Source organism: Ostrinia nubilalis, chromosome 1, assembly GCF_963855985.1.
Source record: "Ostrinia nubilalis chromosome 1, ilOstNubi1.1, whole genome shotgun sequence".
Lineage (NCBI taxonomy): Eukaryota > Metazoa > Arthropoda > Insecta > Lepidoptera > Crambidae > Ostrinia > Ostrinia nubilalis.
In genome coordinates, this window is record NC_087088.1 from 15651912 (window position 1) to 15675721 (window position 23810).

At 38.4% G+C, this 23810-nt stretch overlaps 1 protein-coding gene across 1 annotated transcript; it reads left to right on the top strand.

Annotated features, from left to right (window-relative positions):
• The first annotated feature begins 431 nt into the window (after positions 1-431).
• On the top strand, positions 432-21844 carry LOC135074020 (protein limb expression 1 homolog). The gene is made up of 4 exons (XM_063968328.1): positions 432-539; positions 15825-16015; positions 19961-20154; positions 20462-21844. Exons 1-4 carry the CDS (start codon positions 464-466, stop codon positions 20835-20837), a joined length of 837 nt encoding a protein of 278 aa, XP_063824398.1. The 5' UTR covers positions 432-463; the 3' UTR covers positions 20838-21844.
• Positions 21845-23810: the final 1966 nt, after the last annotated feature.

Sequence of the window (23810 nt, forward strand, 5' to 3'; positions counted from 1 at the left end):
CTGTGCCGCGGGGCTCGGTTCTACATTTTGCTTACCTGAAACATCGGCTTCATCAAGACCCGAATTAAGCTACTGAAATCGCAAAAACTGCAATTTCCGAATTAATTGGGCCGCGCGTCAACTCCGAACAATTGCGGAGCTTTTTGCTCGTTACGCGCAGCGCTTGGAGTCTTGAGAGTCTGTTGTCGGTAGTCTGTGCCGCGGGGCTCGGTTCTACATTTTTGCTTACCTGAAACATCGGCTTCTCGATCGAGAGCCGAATTAAGCTACTGAAATCGCAAAAACTGCAAATCGCGGAGCTTTTTGCTCGTTACGCGCAGCGCTTGGAGTTTCGAGTCTGTTGTCCAAAGAGCTGTTATCGGTAGTCTGTGCCGCGGGGCGAGGCGGGGCGGGGTGCGGCGCGGCGCAGTAGTTCGCGCGCAGCGGCCGGCGCACACGCACGCTCCGTGCGCCCGCGCGCGCCATGGTGTATCCCGAGCCGTCCCGCTGGGGCGCGCCCGACGCCGCGCTAGCTCCTCTCTACGACGACGTTTACCGAGGTCAGCTGACATTTGCAACCGCGATGCATTGCCCTTTGTCTCTGCCGCTTCCGATGGAAACTCGGGTCTCTGTCTGGATGTAATTGCACATTATTAAAACGAGCTTTCATATCCATTCCCAGACATAAACACCGAGTTCTGCCTTTGTCGATAAGTTCATTGCATCGTTCAACTCCTACTCAAATATTTGTGATTTAAATTGAAACAATGGAACAGTTTCTGCTTTGTCCGCGGAGAGTCCGCTCAAAATGATCTTTATGTGAAAAGTTGTTAGGAAAGTTAGGTAGTTTTAATTAAACTTTTATGGCGATAAACCGCTTAATGGCAGGCAAATTGGTTGGAGTATCTCGCAAAAACATTTTGGAGTTAGAGATCGTGCAATTAAAGATTTGGAAGTATCGATGGTTGGGTAGAGTGTACCGAATCGATGTTTATGCGAATTTGGATTGAAACGTTGGCGGCTTTGTGGCAGTGCCGGTTAGTTGAGTCATCGGGATGATTGATCGCCGGCCTGTAGTGAAATTGGGATCAAAGCGCTGACACATGTTAGACGCTGCCATTAGCGGATCAGCTGATTCTTCTCGCTCTTTTTTAGGCTGTGATTACGTTTGGCTTGTTGATATTTGGTTTTTACTTTACTGTACCCTATAAAGTATGTTTTTGACATTAAAAAGAGAATAAATAAACGTAGTAATAAAATCACATACTGTTTTGTTAAATCTACGTAATATTTTTTTTTACTTTAAAAGCTCACTAAATTATTTTTTATTTATTTACATTAACTTTGAATGTAGACGCTAAATGTTAAAATATAGCAAAACTTATTATGGAGCAGTGTTTAAGTTTTTCTAAAGTTTATATTGCCTCTATATTGAGAAAGACAAGTAAATGGTGTCTTCAAATAAAACAACAAACGAGCCGAAAGTTCTGCTCTCTGGTTCCGAATCGTTCCCATAGTAAATTCGCAGAGAGAGCCTTAATGAGTACTGTTATATCCCATACGAATAGGGTTGCCACTTTTAAAAATATCTGAAAAACCGCCATGAAAAGTATATTATTAATAATTGAAAGCTCTACAGTATTTCACCCATTTTATTTGTTGGTTGGTAAGTATAAAGTATTTAAAGGAAGTATGCAACGTATATTTTAGGATATTTAAAGAAAAGTTAAAATTGAGTCATTTTGCAAGTACTTGTGTTTTTATTTAAACTTTTTAATGTGTGTTCTGTGTCATTGTAAAATGTATTGAAATAAATTGCACTAAACCTAATTAAATTTCCAGTACCTATGTTAACAATTTATTGTGTTAGTACGCTTTTTTATTTTCTAGTAAAATATAAAAATATTATTAACACAAACCTAGAAGAAGATATGATTCCGTAGCCCTACCCACGATTGTGTTCAGTATTGTCTACGTAAAGTTTTGATCGCGCAACGGTTGTTTTATAGATAATTGAGCTGTACGACTCATGGCGGCCATAAAACTCAATTAAATGTTCAAAATTGAACTGTCTTTAGGAAATTCAAATTGTGCTTTTATGACGTTCCGTTTACGACCGCTATAAAGCGACTGCAAAGAGTGCGCTCGATGTGCGCGTGAGACTCGATGCAAATCTATTAGCATTTGTAGTTTCGTTCGGAAAATAGGTGTGTCACACGCTTCTTATTTCAAATCTTTATTCATAAACAAGACCTTTTTTCTTTTGCATGCAAACGAATAAAAAGTTAACCTCACAAAACGGGATTTTACAGTCGTCATGAGGGAGTTGAACGATGATTCATAAACGAGTGTGCATTTGGTATAAATGAACACGCAGAGACTAAGTGGTAATGTTTTTATTTTACCTTATTAATATAGTTGTAATTTTCATAAGCTAACATTTTCAGCTTGAATTCTGCATCGCATGGTTAGGTATAATTTAGATTTCCTAAGGGTGAATGGAAGGAGCGTTTATTTGTGAAAATGCTGCATTTTCCTGAGCTTGACTCTACTTTAGTCGTTGCAACTGACATAATATTGTGAAGTCTTTATTGCTGAAAGTTTATCACTTAAATATTGTATTTCTGGTTGATTTATACTTCCAAAACTGATCTTAAATAGGAATAAAAGCCTTTACTACGGTGCAATAAAGATGTTATGATCTTATACGAGACCACCAACACAAGTAAAAGAGTCTCAAATTATTCTTTACTGAAATAAAAATTTTGCAAAAATTAAGCTGAATAAACAAAAAAATGGCATTAATTTTACATTTTATCCCCATAAATAAAAAGTTACAACCTAATTGAACACTGTTTTAAAGTGACATTTCCAAACTAAACGTCACTTTAAAACAGTGTTCAACAAGGTATATGTTTTACCTAAATGCCTAGTTAAACCCTACAAAATATAATGTTACAAGTACCTGATACCAAGTCTAGCTAGTCCAGTAGCGAGTAGGTATTAGGTAACCGCACACTTTCTCGGCACTATTTTCACTAGACCCGCAGGAATGTGCGTAGGCGCGCACCGTTAGCGGCGCGGGCGCAAGCAGGAGCAATTAAAAGCGAATTGCAACCTAAGCTTTAGTGTCGCATTGTCGATGGTGTCCAGCCCAGCTGTAGGGTGACTGTGATATCAGAAAATGAAAATGAAAGAAGAACGTCACAAATGACCGTTCTTCTTTGGGTGGGTTGCACCATCTTACTTTGACTTTGACAAACGTCAAAAATCTGTCAAACTCCATACAAAATGCACCGATTATCGTCATAGTTACCGTAAAAGTTAGGTGGTGCAACTCAGCCTTAATTTGTCATTATCATAGGTACAAAGTTGTTAGGGGTTAGTAAGTTCCACTATGATCTACCATATAGGCATACGGATTCTTAATAAATTTGAAAAAAAGCAAAAATCTAAATTAATTTGTATTACAAAATTATCTTTGTCAATGCAGGCAGTCAATTTTTCTTATTTTATCAAATACAAAAAAGTAACAAAGTAATTATAGCTAATGTCATAAAGAATAAAATTACAAATGTCAAAACTTAACCTAAAGATTCATTACAAAATTCATCTGTCCACTAACTTACTCTAACAACCGTAATAAATTCACAAATATTACTATGAGGTCCATGACAGTGCACGTGGACGCACAAGGTCCCAAAAACCTATTCATAGACGATACTTGAGTGGCGGACTGACACACACGCGAACCAATCACAGAGCTCTACTCAACTCTGTGCGTTCGACTTCACATAGCGTTGCTGCTTCACTTAAGCGAGCATCGTTTGTGAATACGGGTGTAATATTCTTATAAATAATATAAGTGTAGGTACTCGTATTGTAAGTAATGTGTAATATCAATTTTGGTTTCAGTAGAATATTTTAGGTCAGAAAATTCATTTCAAAACCCTTACAAAATAAATAAATAAATGTTCATAGTTAGTCACATCAAATCAAATCCAATTTTTATTTACTTAATGTCAGGTACAAAAGTGTTCATAGATTATTGGGTCGAGCGGTCGAGTTATTGTGAAGAGTTTCATGAAAAAGCTTTTTGAAACTTATATTCTTATGAATAATAAATATCCTTCACCTTTTGTTAGCATTTGTCAATATAATTTCAGTTTTTGCGAGAGTCTGCATCTTGCCCTGACAAGTGATTAGGTGTCAGATTATTAGAATATTCTGTGACCTTATCTTGCATTATTATACGAGTATTAGGTAGTTATATTCTCTCAGCACTAAATTGGATGATTCATGTGACCACGCGTTTCTGAAAGTCCAAATAACGTTCATCTTACTAATGTCTTACTATAATGCATTACCTACTGCTTACTTGTAAGTTTAACATTTAACATTTTAGATGGAGTATTATGATTCCTCACGTAAAAATGCGATTTTAATACAATTAAACATGCTAAACGGAATCCTTATAAAACGTATAGTTTCAAAGGAAACTAAGCGAACAGAATATAGTTTCTTTTACATTTCTTTTATCTATATTTCTATAAGTTATAGAAACTCCAAAGGGGAGCAGAAATGGATTGAACTTTTCCAATTTTACGGATTACTAGTTCCCGCCCTCGGACGTTCATACAAACACTTCAAGCACATGAAGTTGTACAACTTTGTTGCGAAATCGCCTTTATCACAACTACGTAAGGTCCCTCAGTGTCAAGCTTGATGAGCTTTCTTCTGTGCTTTATTTCCACTTCTTTATTACGATCGAGATCTCCAGAGTATAACGCAAGAAAAATATAGGCTTTACTTGAACGAATTGCTGAAACCATGAACCTTAATCAAATATAAGTGATTTATTCTTAAAAGCTTTTTAAGGTGTGCAGATTTGATTTTTTAATAAGACACACGTAGTGTAAAATGACCTTAAATGGTACGTTTTAAAAATTTCCGAGTACGTTTTAAGAATTTCTGAGCCATGTCAGATGACCATTTTGGCACATTAACTTTGACACTGTTTTTTTTCCTAATAATATGATAAAAAAGCTTTCTAGAGAACTTTCCTGAAAACTGCATAAAAATCACGAGAAAGCTCTAACAAACATACATACCTCTTTTTTGAAGTCGGTTAAAAAGAGAGGGTCCGTGGCCGAGTCCCCCAGTATTTGACGCACCCGTGGTAGACGCCCCCGATTTAAATAAATTTAATATCATATTTTTTTCGGCTTTTGCACTAAGTACAGTCAACGAAAAAAGTTTCACAAGCTAATTATTATACTAAACTATGCATGTTTGACGCTATTTATGCAATCTGGGAGCAAAATTTTAACCCAAAACCAGCAGTAGTAAGAAACAAAAAACTTTTGTAGGAATTATTTTCATTTCATTAGATTCATTTTTGTGTTTAATTCTACTGGCCTAATAAATATTTATTCGTTTATAAACATTTTTGTGCCTGACTGTACATTTGATTAAAAATTGCTTCAAATCGAATTTAACTGACCGGGGGCGTCGACCACGGGTGCGTCGAAAACTGGGGGACTCGGCCACGGACCCAAAAGAGAAACTTCTTTATCTTTCTTACTATTTGCTATTACTCGTATTACTTGGCCAGTGTATTTGGGATCACGTTTAATACTATCTGAAAGATAAAATGAACAAAATATTACATTTCCTCAGGTGTAATAATATGTCTCTCAAAGAACTCTTCTACATGCTTTGCACTTTTCAAATTTCACTTCAATATTACATTTCTTTTATGTGAGGGTATGAGGAGTTTTATATTTCATAAACAGCCATCTTTAAAGTGCTTCTATATTAATGTTTAAGTTTATCATTCCATTTACCTTGTAGTTCCCTGAAAATAAAATACCAATACGTGAAAGTTATCCAGAGCATATACAGGTTGTCCCAAAAATAGTGTCAAGCCAAAGACTAAAGGTCTAAAAATAAGTATTTAAAACAATCATCATCATCATCATCATCATCATCATCATTTCAGCCATAGGACATCCACTGCTGAACATAGGCCTCCCCTAATGCTTTCCACGTTGATCGATTGGTAGCGGCCTGCATCCAGCGCTTCCCTGCTACCTTTACGATGTCGTCGGTCCACCTTGTAGGTGGACGTCGCACGCTGCGTTTTCCGGTACGCGGCCTCCATTCCAGAACCTTGCTGCCCCATCGGCCGTTAGTTCTGCGTACTATATGCCCTGCCCATTGCCACTTCAGCTTGCTAATCCGTCGGGATATGTCAGCGACTTTAGTTCGTTTACGGATTTCCTCATTTCTGATTCGATCTCGCAATCATAACTATCAAAAATCGTGGAACATTCATGAAGGTGATTCGGATAGTCCTGGTGATGCACTCTATTTCTGGGCTTCGGCTTGACACTATTTTTTGGAACACCATGTATGTATGTAGGTTTTATAATAAAGTTAGCATAATTACAGTATAATCAGGCCTGTTCATCTCCGCGAGTTTACATCGAAAACAAAACACGCACGATGGCCCACCTAAAGGATACTATTCGACAAGGCCTCACATACGAGCGAACATTGACTCACGCACGCGTATTCTTGTGTATGATGGAAGAAAATAAAGAAAATGGTGTAGGAACCTACTAAATACTGTGCAGTATTTAACTGCCTAAATAATAATAAAAACACAGAATGTACTTTTTTAAGTTGCCTCAAGACACTGAGAGGTAAATAAGTAGTTAATATTATTCATGATAATTCATGCTAAATCATGTATTTCCTCCGCCATTTTCCGCAGTTTGGCACCTCACGTCACATCATTTTACCGAAGTCAGCCCTATAGCTCTTGAGACAGGCTAAATTACACCATATTGTTAATGACATTGAGCATACATTTTTTTAAATACCTTAGCGAAGTAAAACTTCTGTACGTAGTACTTATTATTATTCTGTGGTATAATGCTTATTTTTTTCTCACAGTATATTTTGGCTTTATAACGGGTAGGATTGGACGTGGTCAAGCCCAATTTGTGATATTTGCGTTGCTATAATGTAGCTTGATGGCTTAATTTATCACATTTACCATAACATATTATGTCTTAATAATTCACTGTAATTTTGGGCCATTTTGCAACAAAAATTATGTAGCTTGTTGTGCTGTCTATACTTCGTTGTTATGTAAGAACGGTCTCACTGCAATATCGACTCGTTACGGGCGACTAGCCGAAGCAACTTAGAGCAAATTAACAGAGCTGGCTTGGACCCGTGGTTATTTTACCCTATTTGTGGGGAAATTTCCAAATAGCGGAAAAGGTTTCCCTCATTTCCCTCATTAAAAGGCACAATGAAGATCGATTACTGTTCTTATTGTTCTATTAACAATGAAGTGGTAATGAATTCTATCTCAGAAAGCTTTGCATATTAGCATTCGTGTATTTTGAAATAGGAGGAAACCATGAACATTATGATTCTAATTTCGGGTCATAAATTTTAATTATTTCACATAATTACTACGAGTATTTGGCTGTCGAGGGCATAGAGCATTTTATCATTTTTTATCTGGGTTTTACAATCTGTGTGTACCTAATTATTAATATTAATGTATTTCATTTCTAAACAAAATTATTGGGCAATTAAAGAAAATTATTACCTTTAGGTAAATATAATTACAAGTTTAGCTGATATAAGTAGTTACGATTATCAACAAAACATAATACATATAACAAACCCAAAATTTAAATGCTAATAAATATTGAAACCTTGAAGTTAGGCACTAAACTGGCACAACACTTACATTGATCATGTATTCTAAGTCCTACGTAACAAATTGCATTACTAAAACAGAGCTGCGTGATAGAGTAATTAACCAAACCCATTTCATAGTTACGTCTGGGCAAGACATGTTGGGTCGAAGTAGATCGTAAGTTTACCTACGCGGGTACATGTCTGCCATACGTAATCCTGGCTAGTCTGCCTTAGATGAATCTGTGTGTGTGAGCAAGTCGCTTATTTTTAGCGCGGCTGAGTCACGTCGTAGGGTTACCATTTTTTTGTATTAAAATTAAAAGCCTATAAGTATTGGTTTTATATTTTATCTAAGAAAAAAAAAGCAATAGTATCAAAAATAAAGTAACAGTAAATTTTATCGCTGGCAAGTGGCGACATCGATTCAGCACCGATCGAAAAAAATTTTTAAACGAAAAAATACTTACGACTAAACTTTTCAAAATTCTAAAGAAAATAAATCATAAAGTATTTTCAAGTACTTTATAGTTCTCATAAAGTATAGAGTATACAATTACCTGAAATAACGTTACAATACTGTATTATAAAGTACGGGTGGCAGCCCTAGTCACGTCACAACAGGCCACCGCGCATACGGGATCACTAGAATAGTGCACAAGTGCAAAAAATCGTTGAGGATATCATGTCAATTGAAGAATATGTTTTAAGATCACAGGTAGATATCAATATAGCCCGCAGAAAGCATAAAGTGCACCGAGTGTAACAATTTATAAAGCATAAAGTGCATAGCACAGCACAGTGCTATGCAATACAGCTAAACACGTCTTTGGTTTCATTCAAACTTGACTAGACCAAAGCTCAGAATCACATTCATTTATTACGATAATACAACCCTATAATATTCTTACAACTCACGAAGGTGAGTGAGATTTACTTGTGTGTGTGTACTACATGCACATAACCTCAGTACATAACGATAGTGTAATCTCATGTGAATCAAAACTTTTGAAAAACGAACAGTAGCGAGCCACCACACATCTAAAGCTCACTCGCAACAACTATACAAAGTATTAATTACATATAAAATTAGAGATGCAAATTAAACGACCGTGTTATTGTTTGGCGTTTTAATCACAAAACCTCTGTATAATTTATGGACAAATGAGTCATTTCACGCCCTTTATGTCGTGATAGTTCGCTGAGGGCGCCAAAACTGCGACACTTAATTTCACCTCACCGGGAGCAACTGCCGAAGGCTGCGTAATGGCGTGGCAAAGGGGGTTTACACTTCACGACTTCACTGAAAGTGCCGAAAAGTTCAGATTTAAAACTCTATTTGTATGCTTTTTGCGATGGTATTGTTTTGCTAATTGTGTCTTGCTGTGATTAATTATCTTACTTTCATTCTTTTATCCATCAGAGATTTCAATATACTTACATAATGAAAATACATAATAAATTGTTTGGGACGTTTGAGACACAAAACAAATTATAACAATGTGAATTAAATAGTCCTCGTTACAGTTCCATATCTTACTTGAAACTTCTTTTACTTTTTGACATACTTATTTTATACAGTATCTAGGTAAATGGGATAACTTATTTGTCTTAATTCTGATACACCGGTCCGCAGGTAGAGACTTGGTACACCTATTGTTTTTATTCCCAGCGATTCACAACCAAAACAAAAATGGTAGAAAACTAAAATGTCTGAATCTAATCCCTTGAAAACGTAACTCAAGTGCCGGGTAAATACCTGTGCACAATTCAATCGTCCTTTGTAAAGGCCGCTAGACAAACTTGTACATAAACTGCGGTCGCGGTGTAATACGTCAAGGCTGCCAAAATAATTCCCGCCGTATCACGTTATGTGGGTTCCGGAACAGTCAGCTGTTCCACTGACGGATTAAGTTATACGAGCTTGTTTATTTATCTCCGGAGTTGCCGAGGTTAAGGCGTGAACCGAATTTATATGAACGCATTTTCTTTTTGTTTAAGACACACTTGCCCGTGATTTGGTAGGTGGATTTTGGTTTGTTAAAGAAAGTATTTATCAAGCGACTCGTAATAATGGTGGTAAAATAAATAAATAATTCTATAAATTACAATATAGGGGCGCGTATGCTAAGATGAAGGCCATGTGACATAGAGTAACGACTAAAACGTTTTTGGGTCGAGTTGATATAAAATATAGTTGTCTTCATGTAGTTCAACTTACTTTTTGATGTTGCTCTGGATCTTCGAACTGATCTGGAATTCGGGAACTGATGAACCCTAATAAATGAAAAATTATTTCGTCTTAATACAGTACATTCTGATAATCACCATAGAGCAAAGGTAACTGAAACTGAAAAAAAATTGATGGCTGAAATATTCATTGAAACATACCATGAAATCCGGAACAAAAACAAACGTATCTTGCAATTTAAAACGCGATCGTCTATTTACACTCAATCCCGCGGGCCGAGCGAGGGCTGGACCCTCAAATTACTCCCACTGTTTACGTTCCAATTAGGGCCATGGCAGACGAGGTACTTTTGGCAATAGCGACAAGCAATTTTTTAGAAATTTCCCTGATTTGACAGTATGCCAATCTTAATCCAACGAGTTTTGATTGCCGCGATACTCCTCGGCGATTTAAGGATGAGCACACTTATCAAGCCGGAAAGAGAGCCAGATCGTAACCGTATCACCTCGAGCGGCCGGTATTCCTTGTATGAAACTCCGTACTGCAACGCACAAATGTGCATAAGTATCCATACCCTCGCCTCGCAGTTGACAGCGCGAAAGGCGATATGGTTTAGATCCCTTTCCGGGTTGATAGTTGTGCTATGACCTTTAACGTCTCTCGTTCGTCGAAATTAACTGGCACGTGTGCCACGGCTTTTAGGAATCACAAAATTGCAGGTGAAGCCCATAATCCTCTGGATGGATAACAATATTTTTGGAGGGAAACGTTAATTAAATTTCGCGTCAAGCAGATAAGCGGCTGCGGCCTTTTTGGGTGGATTTTCTATAAATATTTTTTAATTGGGAACGGGATCTGTATTACTGTAGGTACCTACTTACTTTACTCGTGTCTGTGAACCTAACTGAAAAACTTAGCCGCTGTTAAGGTTTCACCTAATCGTAGTACGCGACCGATTGGGATATTATGTTCAATAAATAATAGATAGTTCTACTCTAATGAACAAATTGACCGAAAATAGTAACGGAACTCATAATACATAGATAAATATATTATGTTCGAGTATGTTAGACCAATCACTAACTACAATTTGCATGATGGATGAGCTAATGAATCTGATAGATATTCATGAACTGTTAATACGTTATTACTACTCTGTTAGATTGCAAATTTCATTAACGGATTTGGAATTCATAACTTATATAAGCTAAAAATACAACCAATTTCAGATCGATGATGCTTTCGACGTCTTAGCTAATCGCGTGCTAAATGCGACCGATATGTATTAACCTTTTAAAGAGAAATAATCGTAAATCATTTAACCATTTGACTGAATTACAATCAATCATCAAGACGCATCGAAGCTGCGGAAGTGGAGTTCATTAATCACATGCGGCTCGGCTTGACCCGGAAATGGCTATTATAGTTTGACACATTGAATGTACAACACTATTAAAGAGCTTTTGTAGAATATAGACCAAACATTTATACCAAAATCTCCTAAAAGATTATTACTATAGTTGTTGCAATTCACGAAGGTGAGTGAGCTTCACGAGTGTGGTGGCTCGCTAATGTTCGTTTTTCAAAAGTTTTGACAAACATTACACGTTATGTGCATGTATGTACACGTACACACACAAGAAAAGCTCACTCGCCTTCGTGAGTTGCAAGAACTATAATCACTTTTGCAATGAACATCTTATACCACATCAAAGTTTAATTTCTTTTCAGAACTAAGTAATAAATAATAATTTAAAAATTAAATTGGTAATTTCACCCGTGAGTTACTTCGTTTTACATTATCATCGCCTTTTAAAAACCATTAATAAAGTAAAATGTTAAATCATTACCCAATTGGTTTGTGAAATGTTATCTGTTTCACATTTGAATTTACCAAATGGCTTTTCTATGAAACACTTTAAGGTTAAAGTTAGTATAGTCGGAAACCAATTTCCAAAAAAGAAAAATAAGGAGGAAAAGTTGTAAAACTTATTAAGCTTTTACCTGGAAGTGGCAGAGTTGATGCCACCGGAACTTTAGTAAGATAACTTTGGTTCAAAACCAATGATTTCTTTTAAATTTTATAAGTTAGGGTTAAACAATAAAGTCGAAAACTCCAAATCTTAGAGCAGCAGCACCTAGCACCATTAGTTCCTAACAGAAGGCCAATATTCACATAAATATACAAACTTTTTTGTTCCCATGGCACACATTTGTTCTGCGATATTCAACCTTATAATGAACCCAAATTAGGGTTGGACTGTACCCTGTGAAGACCTTTTCAAGCTTCCGCGAACATCAAATGGACCGTTAACACCGGCGGGTCGAAAAATCAACTTTATTAACTTATAATCTCAATGTACCTTATATGTTATGAGCTAACAATGTTATGTGCTCATTGATCCGTTATTTCAGTACAAAAGCATTTATAATTTCAATCAGTTATTCACATTTATACACTGAAATATATTTCATGTTAACATGAAGTATTTTTACGAATGAAGCACGGACGAAGTACTTATTATTATTCTGTGACACGGATGACAACACATCAATATGATTTGTGTGTTATTTTGCGATTTTAATGTATTACTCTGGTGTGTGACGATTATACTCGTATAATTCATTGCTAAAATAGTAATATTGAATGCCGCGGTTTGTAGAGCGTAAATAAATACATAATTGCAAGCGTGCTCATTATAAACCGACTCATTATTATAATTGATCGCTTGATTTATAGTGTTAATGAGAGAGGTCTTTGTTCAACAGTAGGGCATTAACTTTGGCCACAAGTGTAGGCTTTCAATAACTAAGACAGGCCGTGGGCGAATCGCCCTGTTCGTCCATTAGTTATGCTAATCAACTATAATTTGCAATAAATTAAAATAACTTAACACTTTTGGGCCTGGAAACTTAATCTTGTATCGTGCGTACGGTTTTTGCCATTTAATTGGAAATTTGGGGTATAAACATTGCGTATAAAATGTAAATCGGGGTCCGCTTATGGCTCTATTAGGAGAAATGGTCGGTACGAAGTGTTCAAATTTTGCTTTAATAGGTAACCTCTAATAATCCGGCTTACTTAAAAGGCTTAGTCTGTAATTTTGCTTAACTCAAGTTATGTTAATCCGAAACAATTTCTTAAGCATTTGAAATAGCGTTTTGAATCGTTGAAAAACAGCTCTTATTTGTACTGAGTTGCTAACATGCAGCGTAAACGGCTTAAAGTCTAGACTCGGTAATTAGTTTACGTCTTGAACGGTAATTTATTGCGCGATAGTAGGCTAACGCTGGTTATCGTACTCTAGATTTACTTTATTCCGTGTTTAATAGTTTAATTTTGCTGCTCAAATACAACAACTTTTCCTGAGAGCCGGTTAGAAGTTTATACAACACTAGCGGCCGCCCGCGACTTCGTACGCGTGGATCCCGTTTTACCCCCTTAGGGGTGTAGTTTCGTAAAATAAGTCATAACTTCTACCTGCATGCCAAATTTCAGCCCGATCCGTCCAGTGGTTTGGGCTGTGCGTTGAAAGATCACTATGTCAGTCAGTGAGTCACATTTGAGTACTATATAGGTAAGTAATACAATCAAATCAAAATGGAAAGTATTTGTAAAACACAATGGTTTTTCACAATGCGAAAGTCCAGAAAAGGTTAATGGCTGTATACTTATTTGGCTAGCCACGTTATCTCTGGTGGAACATTTTAACTACACAGAACGTGCGGTGCATATAGGTAATTAAGCCGTGCAACCTGGCGTTGTTCTATTAATTGGAAATTTGAGGTTTATGTGTACAATAGCTTAATTTTTGCTGTGTAATAGCATCTATTTATCTATACTAATATTATAAATGCGAAAGTAACTCTGTCTGTCTGTCTGTCTTGCTTTCACACCTAAACCACTGAAGCGATTTTGATGAAATTTGGCATAGAGATAGTTTGAGTCCCGGGAAAGGACATAGAATAGTTTTTATCCCGGTTTTTGAATCAGGTACGCGCGCGATAAAGTTTTTCTGTGACAGACAAAATTCCACGCGGGCGAAGCCGCGGGCGGAAAGCTAGTTATATTATAAGCATGATATTTCCTACGCAATAGCCTTAATCTGAAACTAAAACGTTTCCCTCGAAGTTAAGCATCGGGTAATATAGCGCATTCCTTCTAGTACTAAGGAGAATTCAAATTACATCCATTGAGATGACGATGAGGCATTTTTCACTGGAATGGACAATTAAAAAGAAGCATTGTACTTTCTTGTAATTTAGGAGTAGGTGTCATGAAATGTAAGGTGATTGATGTTCTTCACAACATAAAAAATATATTTTATGATTTTAATAATGGAAAATCAATGTAGTTAAAAGAACAGATATCATCATCATCATCATCAGCGCTTTACAGTCCACTGGTAGACTACGAGCCTCTTCCATTATAGTGGAGAGCTTATGAAAGAATATACTAAGTATTGTAGTAGGTAATTATACCATTCTCACAAATCTACGAGTAGGTAATTTTTAAGAAATTATCAGCAAATAACATGCAATTTCTAAATATACCGTACGTGGAAAGCTTTACATATTTAATAATATGGAAAACCTGTGCTACTAACCTTTCCCCCTTATTGTTCCCATCCTTCAGTCATTGTATGGCATCTGATTTCACCCAAGCAAGCCACAGCACAAGAGAGGTAGTTCCAGTACGTCCTCACTTAGTTGCCATAACCTAGTAATTATGGTATCATCATAATCATGGTTTAGTTTACGGCGCTTCTTCTCAACACTTGCCAAATGGTTGTCTTGAAGCGCTGAAAAAAAGGCTAGTAAAGGCTCCTTATAAGCTTGATCGGTCATTTACAAGTTACATACTAGCTTAAATATTCCAAACTAGCGGCCGCGACTTCGTACGCGTGGATCCCGTTTTACCCCCTTAGGGGTGGAGTTTCGTAAAATCCTTTCTTAGCGGATGCCTACGTCATAACATCCACCTGCATGCCCAATTTCAGCCTGATCCGTCCAGTGGTTTGGGCTGTGCGTTGATAGATCGCTATGTCAGTCAGTCAGTCAAAAAAACAAAACTTTTTGGCTAGGCATTTACTGTTTATACTGCCTTATAGGATTCAAGGCAAGTGGTAGATACAACGTGAAGTGACTACAATCTGAAATGTCCACCGAGCCTACTCTATGCACTTACTGTGGAAGTTCTCATCTTGACGACCGTGTGAAAATGGTTGACGATTAATCAGCTGTATCTGTTCTATAACGCGGGGCTAATGGATTTAGTGCAGTTTTCCACTATTCCGCAATTAGTGTGTCGCTTGAGGAGCTGGCACGCCATTCTAGGCGGTACCACTCCGACAGTCGAACGTTTTTGCCTTGCAATCATTACCAGTGTTTAGTCTGTTGGTTAAACTAGTTAGGCTTAGGTTTTGTTGTTACACAACATTGTTTTACTACATTTAGTCTGACGAATTGGCGTCTGGGGCGTTTAAGGATGGCTATTGATTTACAGAAAGGTAAATTTATTGGGGATTTGTACTTTTCTACACGTTTTTATTGGTTGGGTCTAGTAAACTCTATTATTGTTTACTGGGATTATAACATATACCTTGGTACTTTCGATATAACCACAGGTACGTATAAGGTAGGGTTTTAAAGTACGTGAATTGTGTTATTTGAATCTAATTACATGATCATTGAATATGCAAGCATTTGTATTTGAAAAAAAAAAACTTGTGGATTCTTAAGTAACCTAGTAAATTCAAGAAATTACCTGACGTAATAGTGTGTACAGTAACAGCAGAGGCCCGAATGTGGAGTCAGATTCGCCTGAAGCACTAACCATTAGCATAATTTACATTAGTTTATAACCGTTTATACAGAACTCTTATTTTAGTGATTTACGATGCAAGTTCTAAATCCCTCATTTGTCCCTTAGCTGATGGCGTGCTGTCGACCGTGAACGTGGTGGAAGCGCTGCAGGAGTTCTGGCAAGTGAAGGCAGCGCGCGGCGGCGGCGCGGGCGGCGGTGGCGGCGCGCTCGTCATCTACGAGTCCGTGCCCGCCGCGCACCCGCCATATGTGTGCTACGTCACGCTGCCCGGCGGCGCGTGCTTCGGTAGCTTCCAGGTATGACCGACATATAGCGGCTGCGGCGGCGGCGGCGGCGGCGGCGGTGGCGGCGGCGCGCTCGTCATCTACGAGTCCGTGCCCGCCGCCCACCCGCCGAAGCTTCCAGGTATGACCGACATATAGCGGTGGCGGTGCGGGCGTCATCTACGAGTCCGTGCCCGCCGCGCACCCGCCATATGTGTGCTACGTCACGCTGCCCGGCGGCGCGTGCTTCGGTAGCTTCCAGGTATGACCGACATAGGCGATTATCCCATTGCACCGCGCCCCGCCGCAGCTCGCGGGTCGACAGATTTAATCATTATATGCAAGTACCTCAGTTTGTACAGAAAACACGCGCGGCACAACACACTGACAACGAGTTTGCGCACGGAATGGTTAAATCTGTCGCCCCGCGCACCGCGGCGGAGCGCGGCGCAGTGGGATAATTGCCATATAGCGGCGGCGACGGCGCGCTCGTCATCTACGAGTCTATGCTCGCCGCTCACTCGCCATATGACATGTGCTACGTCACGCTGCTCGGCGGCGCGTGCTTCGGAAGCTTCCAGGTATGACCGACATATAGCGGCATCTACGAGTCCGTGCCCGCCGCGCACCCGCCATATGTGTGCTACGTCACGCTGCCCGGCGGCGCGTGCTTCGGAAGTTTCCAGGTATGACCGACATATAGCGGCGGCGGCGCGCTCGTCATCTACGAGTCCGTGCCCGCCGCGCACCCGCCCTACGTCTGCTACGTCACGCTGCCCGGCGGCGCGTGCTTCGGTAGCGTCCAGGTATGACTGCATATAGCGGCGGTGGCGGCGGCGCGCACGTCATCTCTCGTCACGAGTCTGTGCCCGCCGCGCACCCGCCATATTATGTGTGCTACGTCACGTTGCCCGGCGGCGCGTACTTCGGAAGCTTCCAGTAGGCCTAAGATGCGCGCCGTGATAACTTTTATCGACATCAAAATGTATGGGCAAAATCGATAAAATGGCGTGATAACCGCTTATCGCGGCGCACATCTTAGGCCTACAGGTATGACCGGCATATAGCGGCGGAGATCGTTTATGTACCGCTCATATCATCAGGAGTTGACTCCTACTAGCGATCATACTATTTTCTGCTCAAAACATGTGCTACGACACCTACCTACGATATGCTACGACAATCACATGTGTTACGACGACTACGTGTGCTACAGCTCGCTACCTGGGGGTGCGTGCTTTGGAAGCTTCAGGTATGGTCGAGATCTCTACGAAAAGTTTTCGACTAGGTATTATCCGTTTACTGCTCCAAATATGTCATGCTGCTATAAGCGTAGCAGTTGACTCCGACTAGCTTTCATTACTGTTTATTGATCAAATCCTTTGCTACGACGTCGACAACTACATGTTCAACGATGAATGATGACAGATTGATAGATAAATTAATTTTATTGTACTTAATTTCATGTTAGTACTTAGTACTAAAATAACAACCTTACATCCTACTTATAACAGCATTATACCTACTTATGTAACAAGAATACCAGCAACAGTACATTTTATTTCGGAGAATACAGCGAAAATAGCTTCACCCATAAAGTTTTCCGTCGAGATTTCAGAATCACGAGCTTGAGTACCCACTGCTGAAATTGTTAGTGTCCAGTCCGGGCGTAACGGCGAACCGGGCGAAAACGTTTTCCGAAGTTTCGAATATTGCCATCCCTTTCACACAAAGCGAGATGCCAGCGTGAGTGACGGTGACAGTTGGAACCGACACTACGTAAACAGTCTTTCGTAGTAGGTGTTTGCAAGTAGCGAACTGAATTATATCGCTTGCATTAGGAACATAACGTCTTGAAGTATTGATGCTGCATAAGGGAACGTAGGCTGACCTAGTTAAGGTTCGGCCAAACCAACGCGATCACACGCGATCAGCCGGCGAGCAGATCGCTGCACGCCGGCCATCGGGCGATCAATGCATTTAAGTCTGGTCGCCATCGCATCACGCCGGCTGCTCGCGTGTGATCGCGTTAGTTTGGCCGAACCTTTACAGAAACTAATGTTGGTGAGGCAGTTAGTCACTTGGTACCTTGCTGCGGTGCAGGGTAAGAAGTTCGAATCCCGTTGAGGGCAGACTTAGAAAGTATGATCGGCTTGAGCATTTATGATCGGTATGGACGTTTACTTACAGTATACGAGTTTATTCAAACGCATATAATATGTATTTTATTGTCGAAATAGAAAGTTCTACCTTAAAAATAGAAAGCTCTACCTTAAAAATACAAATCCTCTGCTTAGTTTGGAGTTATGTAATTTGTGTAATAGTTGAAATAGTTTCATTTTATTACATAAAGCGTGGTACTAAAAAACGAATTATTTCAAGGGGCCTTACCCACCTCACCCAGTTCCCAGTCAATTTATAAAAGTTAGTTTATTACATTGACTTCACCCGGAAATTGAGTTCTTTCATTCAAGGCCAGTTATCGCACCTCGTAAATTGTTTTGGTTCCTTTTTGGGATTAATTCAATTTCACGATTAGAAGGAGCCAGCTGAAAATTTCATATAAAAAAGTGTTGTAAATTACTGAAAAAAATAATGAAAATGAAATATTTTATTCAGCGACATAAATCAGCATCAAAAATATGAAACAAAAGTAAAGAGAGTACTACTGCCAAAATCAAAGCTAAAATCGAGAATGATTTAAGATCTACTCTGTATTAAGTTAGAAAAATTATAAAATTATATCTTTTTCTATTCAATCACAGAATGTGCAAGTAAAACTGAAACAAAGACTATTATTTAAAATCTGAAAGGAAAACCCAAGAGGGTACAACAGAGAACAGTGTAAGTAATAATGTGCAGCTTTCTGTTATATTCCGTTACTGAAAGACACAGTTTTGTTCTGCAAAAATGAATTTTTCAACCGAGTTCATTTCGCACGGCGTCCCTCGCAGCTGGATAAAATATATCTCGAATATGTACGCCACGTTAGCTAAATTAAATCAGGCGTTTTGGGATTTATGCAATTTTATCATTATGAACTGTCCAAATTGGGACGGCGAGTGTACGTTTTATTCGATTTCAAGCTCGCACAATGGAATACATAATTGGAATGTTTTTCTATTCTCTCACAAAGTACAATTTAATTATTGTAATTGAAGTAAAATAATCTGCTTTTTGCAATAATTTTTTTACTTTAAACTAATTTATGAGGTAATTCAGTCAGATGAATGACGCTAATGCTATTCAAATCTTATTTTCACCGCTTTAAAGTTTTCATTGAAATTCTGTAAAGTTATAGTTAAAGTTTTTTGAACCTTAAACAATTACTGGTAGTTCACGTTATACCTTGTTGTATCTTGCACATATTATGTTCTTTTAAAATAATTTTCATGTGATTGTTCTGTGAGAATTTCTAGAATGAAAACTTTCACAATAAATCAGATATTACGCTTAATTTAAGCATTATTGTAGAAATTCGCAAGTTAGTAATTTGCATAAACCAGCTGACAAGGGATTCCATGACTTAATTAATATATCGATTTCCACAACTAAATTCAACAAGTTAATGAAACCATTTGTTCCACGAGCGGATAGTCGCAGAATTTGTTATTTATTACACTGAAATTAGCAGCGGAATTTGGAGGCTAAATATGGTTGCTACCTGAAAGAGAACTGAAGCCTTTGCCCGAGTTTGAAATGGGTTTCATTTCTCGAAATTAGGAAGCAATTTTGCTCACTGACCGGTTTTTAGACCGGTTGTTTTGTGAATTTTTAAACAATTCAATTACAGAATACTCATAAAACTGTAATCTAAATCTAGTTAGCCCAGCAGTTTTGTATACGCTACAATCTATAAAATAAATGTCATTATCATCATCATGAATGTTACTTTGGGGGGATGGTAAATTGGTATCTTACTTGTAACTTCGAGATCTATCAAAATAAGTCCTTACATTAATTTATCTTTGCCCACAGAACTGCCCCACGAAGGCCGAAGCGCGCCGCAGCGCTGCGAAGATCGCGCTCATGAACAGCGTGTTCAACGAACACGAGTCGCGGCGCATCTCCGAGCACTTCATCGAGAAGGCCGTGGCGGAGGCGCGCGCATCCTTCGCTGGTGATGCCGCCGCGCACCACCAGGATCCTAGCGCGGGCATCGCTGCCTTTAGGTGAGCATAATAAGTAAACAGTGGGCAGATATAAAGACAAATACAACTGGGTGTTCAACGAACACGAGTCGCGGCGCATCTCCGAGCGCTTCATCGAGAAGGCCGTGGCGGATGAACAGAAGGATCTTCTTTATCATCTTTGATCTTTCGAATTTAAAACCAATGCTTAGGACATTTAGACTCAAAAGGCTTGGAATTTATTTAACTCTAGGTTCATGCTTGAGTATCGTTTCATAATACATGAGAATCATGAGATGCTGCAAGTCCTTACTACTCCCAGATTCTCAACCAACTCTTCCATCCACAGGTTTATGCTGGAAGCGAACAAAGGGCGGACAATGCTCGAGTTCCAAGAGCTGATGACGGTGTTCCAGCTGCTGCATTGGAACGGCTCTCTGCGGGCGATGCGCGAGCGCCAGTGTTCGCGGCAGGAGGTGGTGGCTCACTATTCTGCGCGTGCGCTCGATGACGCCATGCGGGAGCAAATGGCTCGCGAGTGGGCCGCGAGAGAACGCGACGCGGCCTCAGGCGCGGGCGGCGGCGTCATCCGAACCGAACTCGCCCGCGCCGAACGGGAACTCCGCGCGGCCCGGCTCGCTGCAAGAGAGCTCAGGTTCCCCAAGGAGAAACGCGACATCCTCCTGCTCGCTGCGCGACTAGCGCCGCCTCAGCAGCAACAGTGATCTCATCGCATCGCCGCCGGCGCGTGCGCACATTGCCGCGGGATTCTTAATCTACAGATAAACACTCAGCATTTTGTTTGACTTCGTTAGTTAAATTAACAGAATGTACTTTCTTTGTTAAGTCACCTGGTGAGCTGAAAGTCATTAGCAGCTCTACACTAAAATACACATGATGGAATTTCATATTTCAGAATTTTAAAAATTATTCACATGTATAACTGGAATCAAGGCAGTCTAATATTTGATTTCAGTTTACAGTTCATTTCTTACTAACGAGTACGACGACTTCTTAGTTACATAACATCTGGAACACAAGTAAATTGTGAGGAAAGCCGGCTGCATCCCCATTTAAATTCCTCTATAAAAAGACCCTAAGATGTCCCGCTACCAATGTGCGCACGCATTTGTTATTTAAGTGTAGTTTTATTATGTAAGAGTACATATTTCATTCGACCCGGTCTCCTGTCGACGTAGAATAAGGCGAAGTGACACAACTCCGCCTATTGCGGTAACCTGCGCGCGAGTGAGGCTGAACTCACAAAGAGGTTTTCGTGTGCACGCGGCTTAGATTCTATTTTTAAAAGTGTATTCCCAGCTGTAACCGCAAGAAGGTGCAGGTGGAAACCTCATTGTGACTCTTAGCGAAAGGCGGCTGGCCGCCATGTGATTGTTAGTTTTCTAATTGTTAAAGATATACTTATTCCTTTAGTGGCTCGTAGAGCTTTTCGCCAAGCGTTGGTGTGTTTGGGTTTGACGTCATCGCAATATACGGACTTGTGCAATCACATTATAAATAAGATATCCCCTTACTTAAGGACCAAATCATTAAACAATAGACTTAGTTTATACAGTCTGCTCGCCAGATATTTTATTAAGAGGATATAATGACTACAGAATACCTACTAGAGTAGTAAGTAGTATTACAATTTACTTTTATAACAGTCCAGATTCGTATCATGTAGAAATTCGTTAAAATTGTTTGAAATTGAATAAATGATGTTTGGAAAGTGCTGGTGTTTCATTTAAATTAGGGCTGATTCAATCGTCGGATAATTTTTAACTGAAGAATAAGTTTGGCACATTGACAGTTTCAGTATGGAAAAATTATGGCAAAATAACAAGTTTATACTTCAGTTAAAAGGTATCTAACGATTGAAAAATCCGCCCTTAATATTACATAATATAATTAAGCAAATAAAGAAAACTGGAATAACTGAGATGAATCTATAAATTACTCAAACAAACTAATAGTATAGATATATATTTTTCATTCGAGCTAAGCTTTATTTTATTTCTGAATGTTTTATATCCGGAATACCACTTCTGTGGTCGGGTGTATGAGATCCTTTCGAAAAGTGAGAAGGCCCTTTGCAAATAGCAAGGCGTTGTATTCCCCATGAAATTGAAGTTCTGAGAAAAATTCTCTCGCCGCTTTTATTGAAGGCTACATGATATTCACCCATTATTTTTATAGAATAGTAAAAAGAGCTTTTCCTTGTGTTTTGTGGCTAATAAAATAATATTATTTGAGACGTTACATACAAAAGCACTTATGTGTCATCATAAATAATTTTGCACACACTTGCTCGTAAAGTGGCCTTTTAATGGAATATTTTTAGGATTATTCAATAACGCTTTATTGGAATACTGTAAATTATTTCAAACTAGCTGAAACCAACTGACTTCGTACGCATGAAAATAGTTTGAATAATATTTCCTGTTTTGGCAATATTTTGTTCAATAAATGGGCTATCCAACAACACAAAAAGTTTTTTTTTAAATCGGACCAGTACCTACTTAGTTCCGAGATAAGCGCGTTCACGCAAACAAACTCATTAGCTTTATAATATTAGTATGGATTGGATAGTATAGATTATATTTCTGCCCTATTTTTTGTGTGATTATTATTAATGTCTATATATTAAATTGTTTGTTTCCCTAATATTAATCCTACTAATATTATAAATGCGAAATTATGGATGTTTATGGATGATGAAACTTTACAGTATTATAGTTTATAACCCAGAATAACATATAGGCTTTAATTTATGACGATATGTGACAAAGTAAATTTCACGCAGGTGAAGCCGCGGGCAAAAACTAGTAAATAAATAAATACATATCCTTAATAGTCCAATAACAATTATTTCAAGTAGAAACGCTTAGATATCTTGAGAGAAAAAGAAAACTAAAGTTCCGAACTGATCGTAGCCTTTAATAACGGCGAAGTTTTAAAAGCTCCGTTTCCCTGTTGCAGCCTGTTTAAATATTAGTTTCAAACTTTCATAATATTGAATCGATTATGAAAATGAATTATTCATACTCGGTATGATCTTAAAGACGTTAGCATATAAGAATAAAGTTAGTCAATTTATCCTTTTAATTTTCTTTTAGACTTAGACTAATTTCTTAAAATATTAAAAGGGTGGCGTAGGTCCTAAATTACTTGGAAGGTTTTAAAAATGTAAGGAAACGACGTTTTCCCAAAACTACCTAGTTACGTTGTTTTGTAGGATATTTATCGTAATTTATAGAGATAGAAAATACAAGGAAATTGGCATATTATTGTACTTTTATCAGTTTTAGCTTAATAAAACGAGTAGTAGGTACATCAAGTAAATAAACTACCAAGATAGAAGAAGATAGATTATTATCGATGCTGAATGACTTTGCTGAAGTAAATACTTACTTAAATACTTTTTTTTACATATATGTATACATATGTTTATATCCGTTCTCTAGTACCCATAGTACAAGCTTTGGTTAGTTTGGGACTACAGGCGAAATGTAACATGTCCAAGGATTTCTTATTAACATTATAATTATCTGAAGATAGATTAATCGCTTCTGAATACCTATCATAACCTACATGTTACAACCAAATGTGGAAGTTGATAACACATCGAGCTAGATGAATCGAATATGTACTACGTAAGAAAGAAAAAAAGAAAAACAAAATATTTACAACTACAA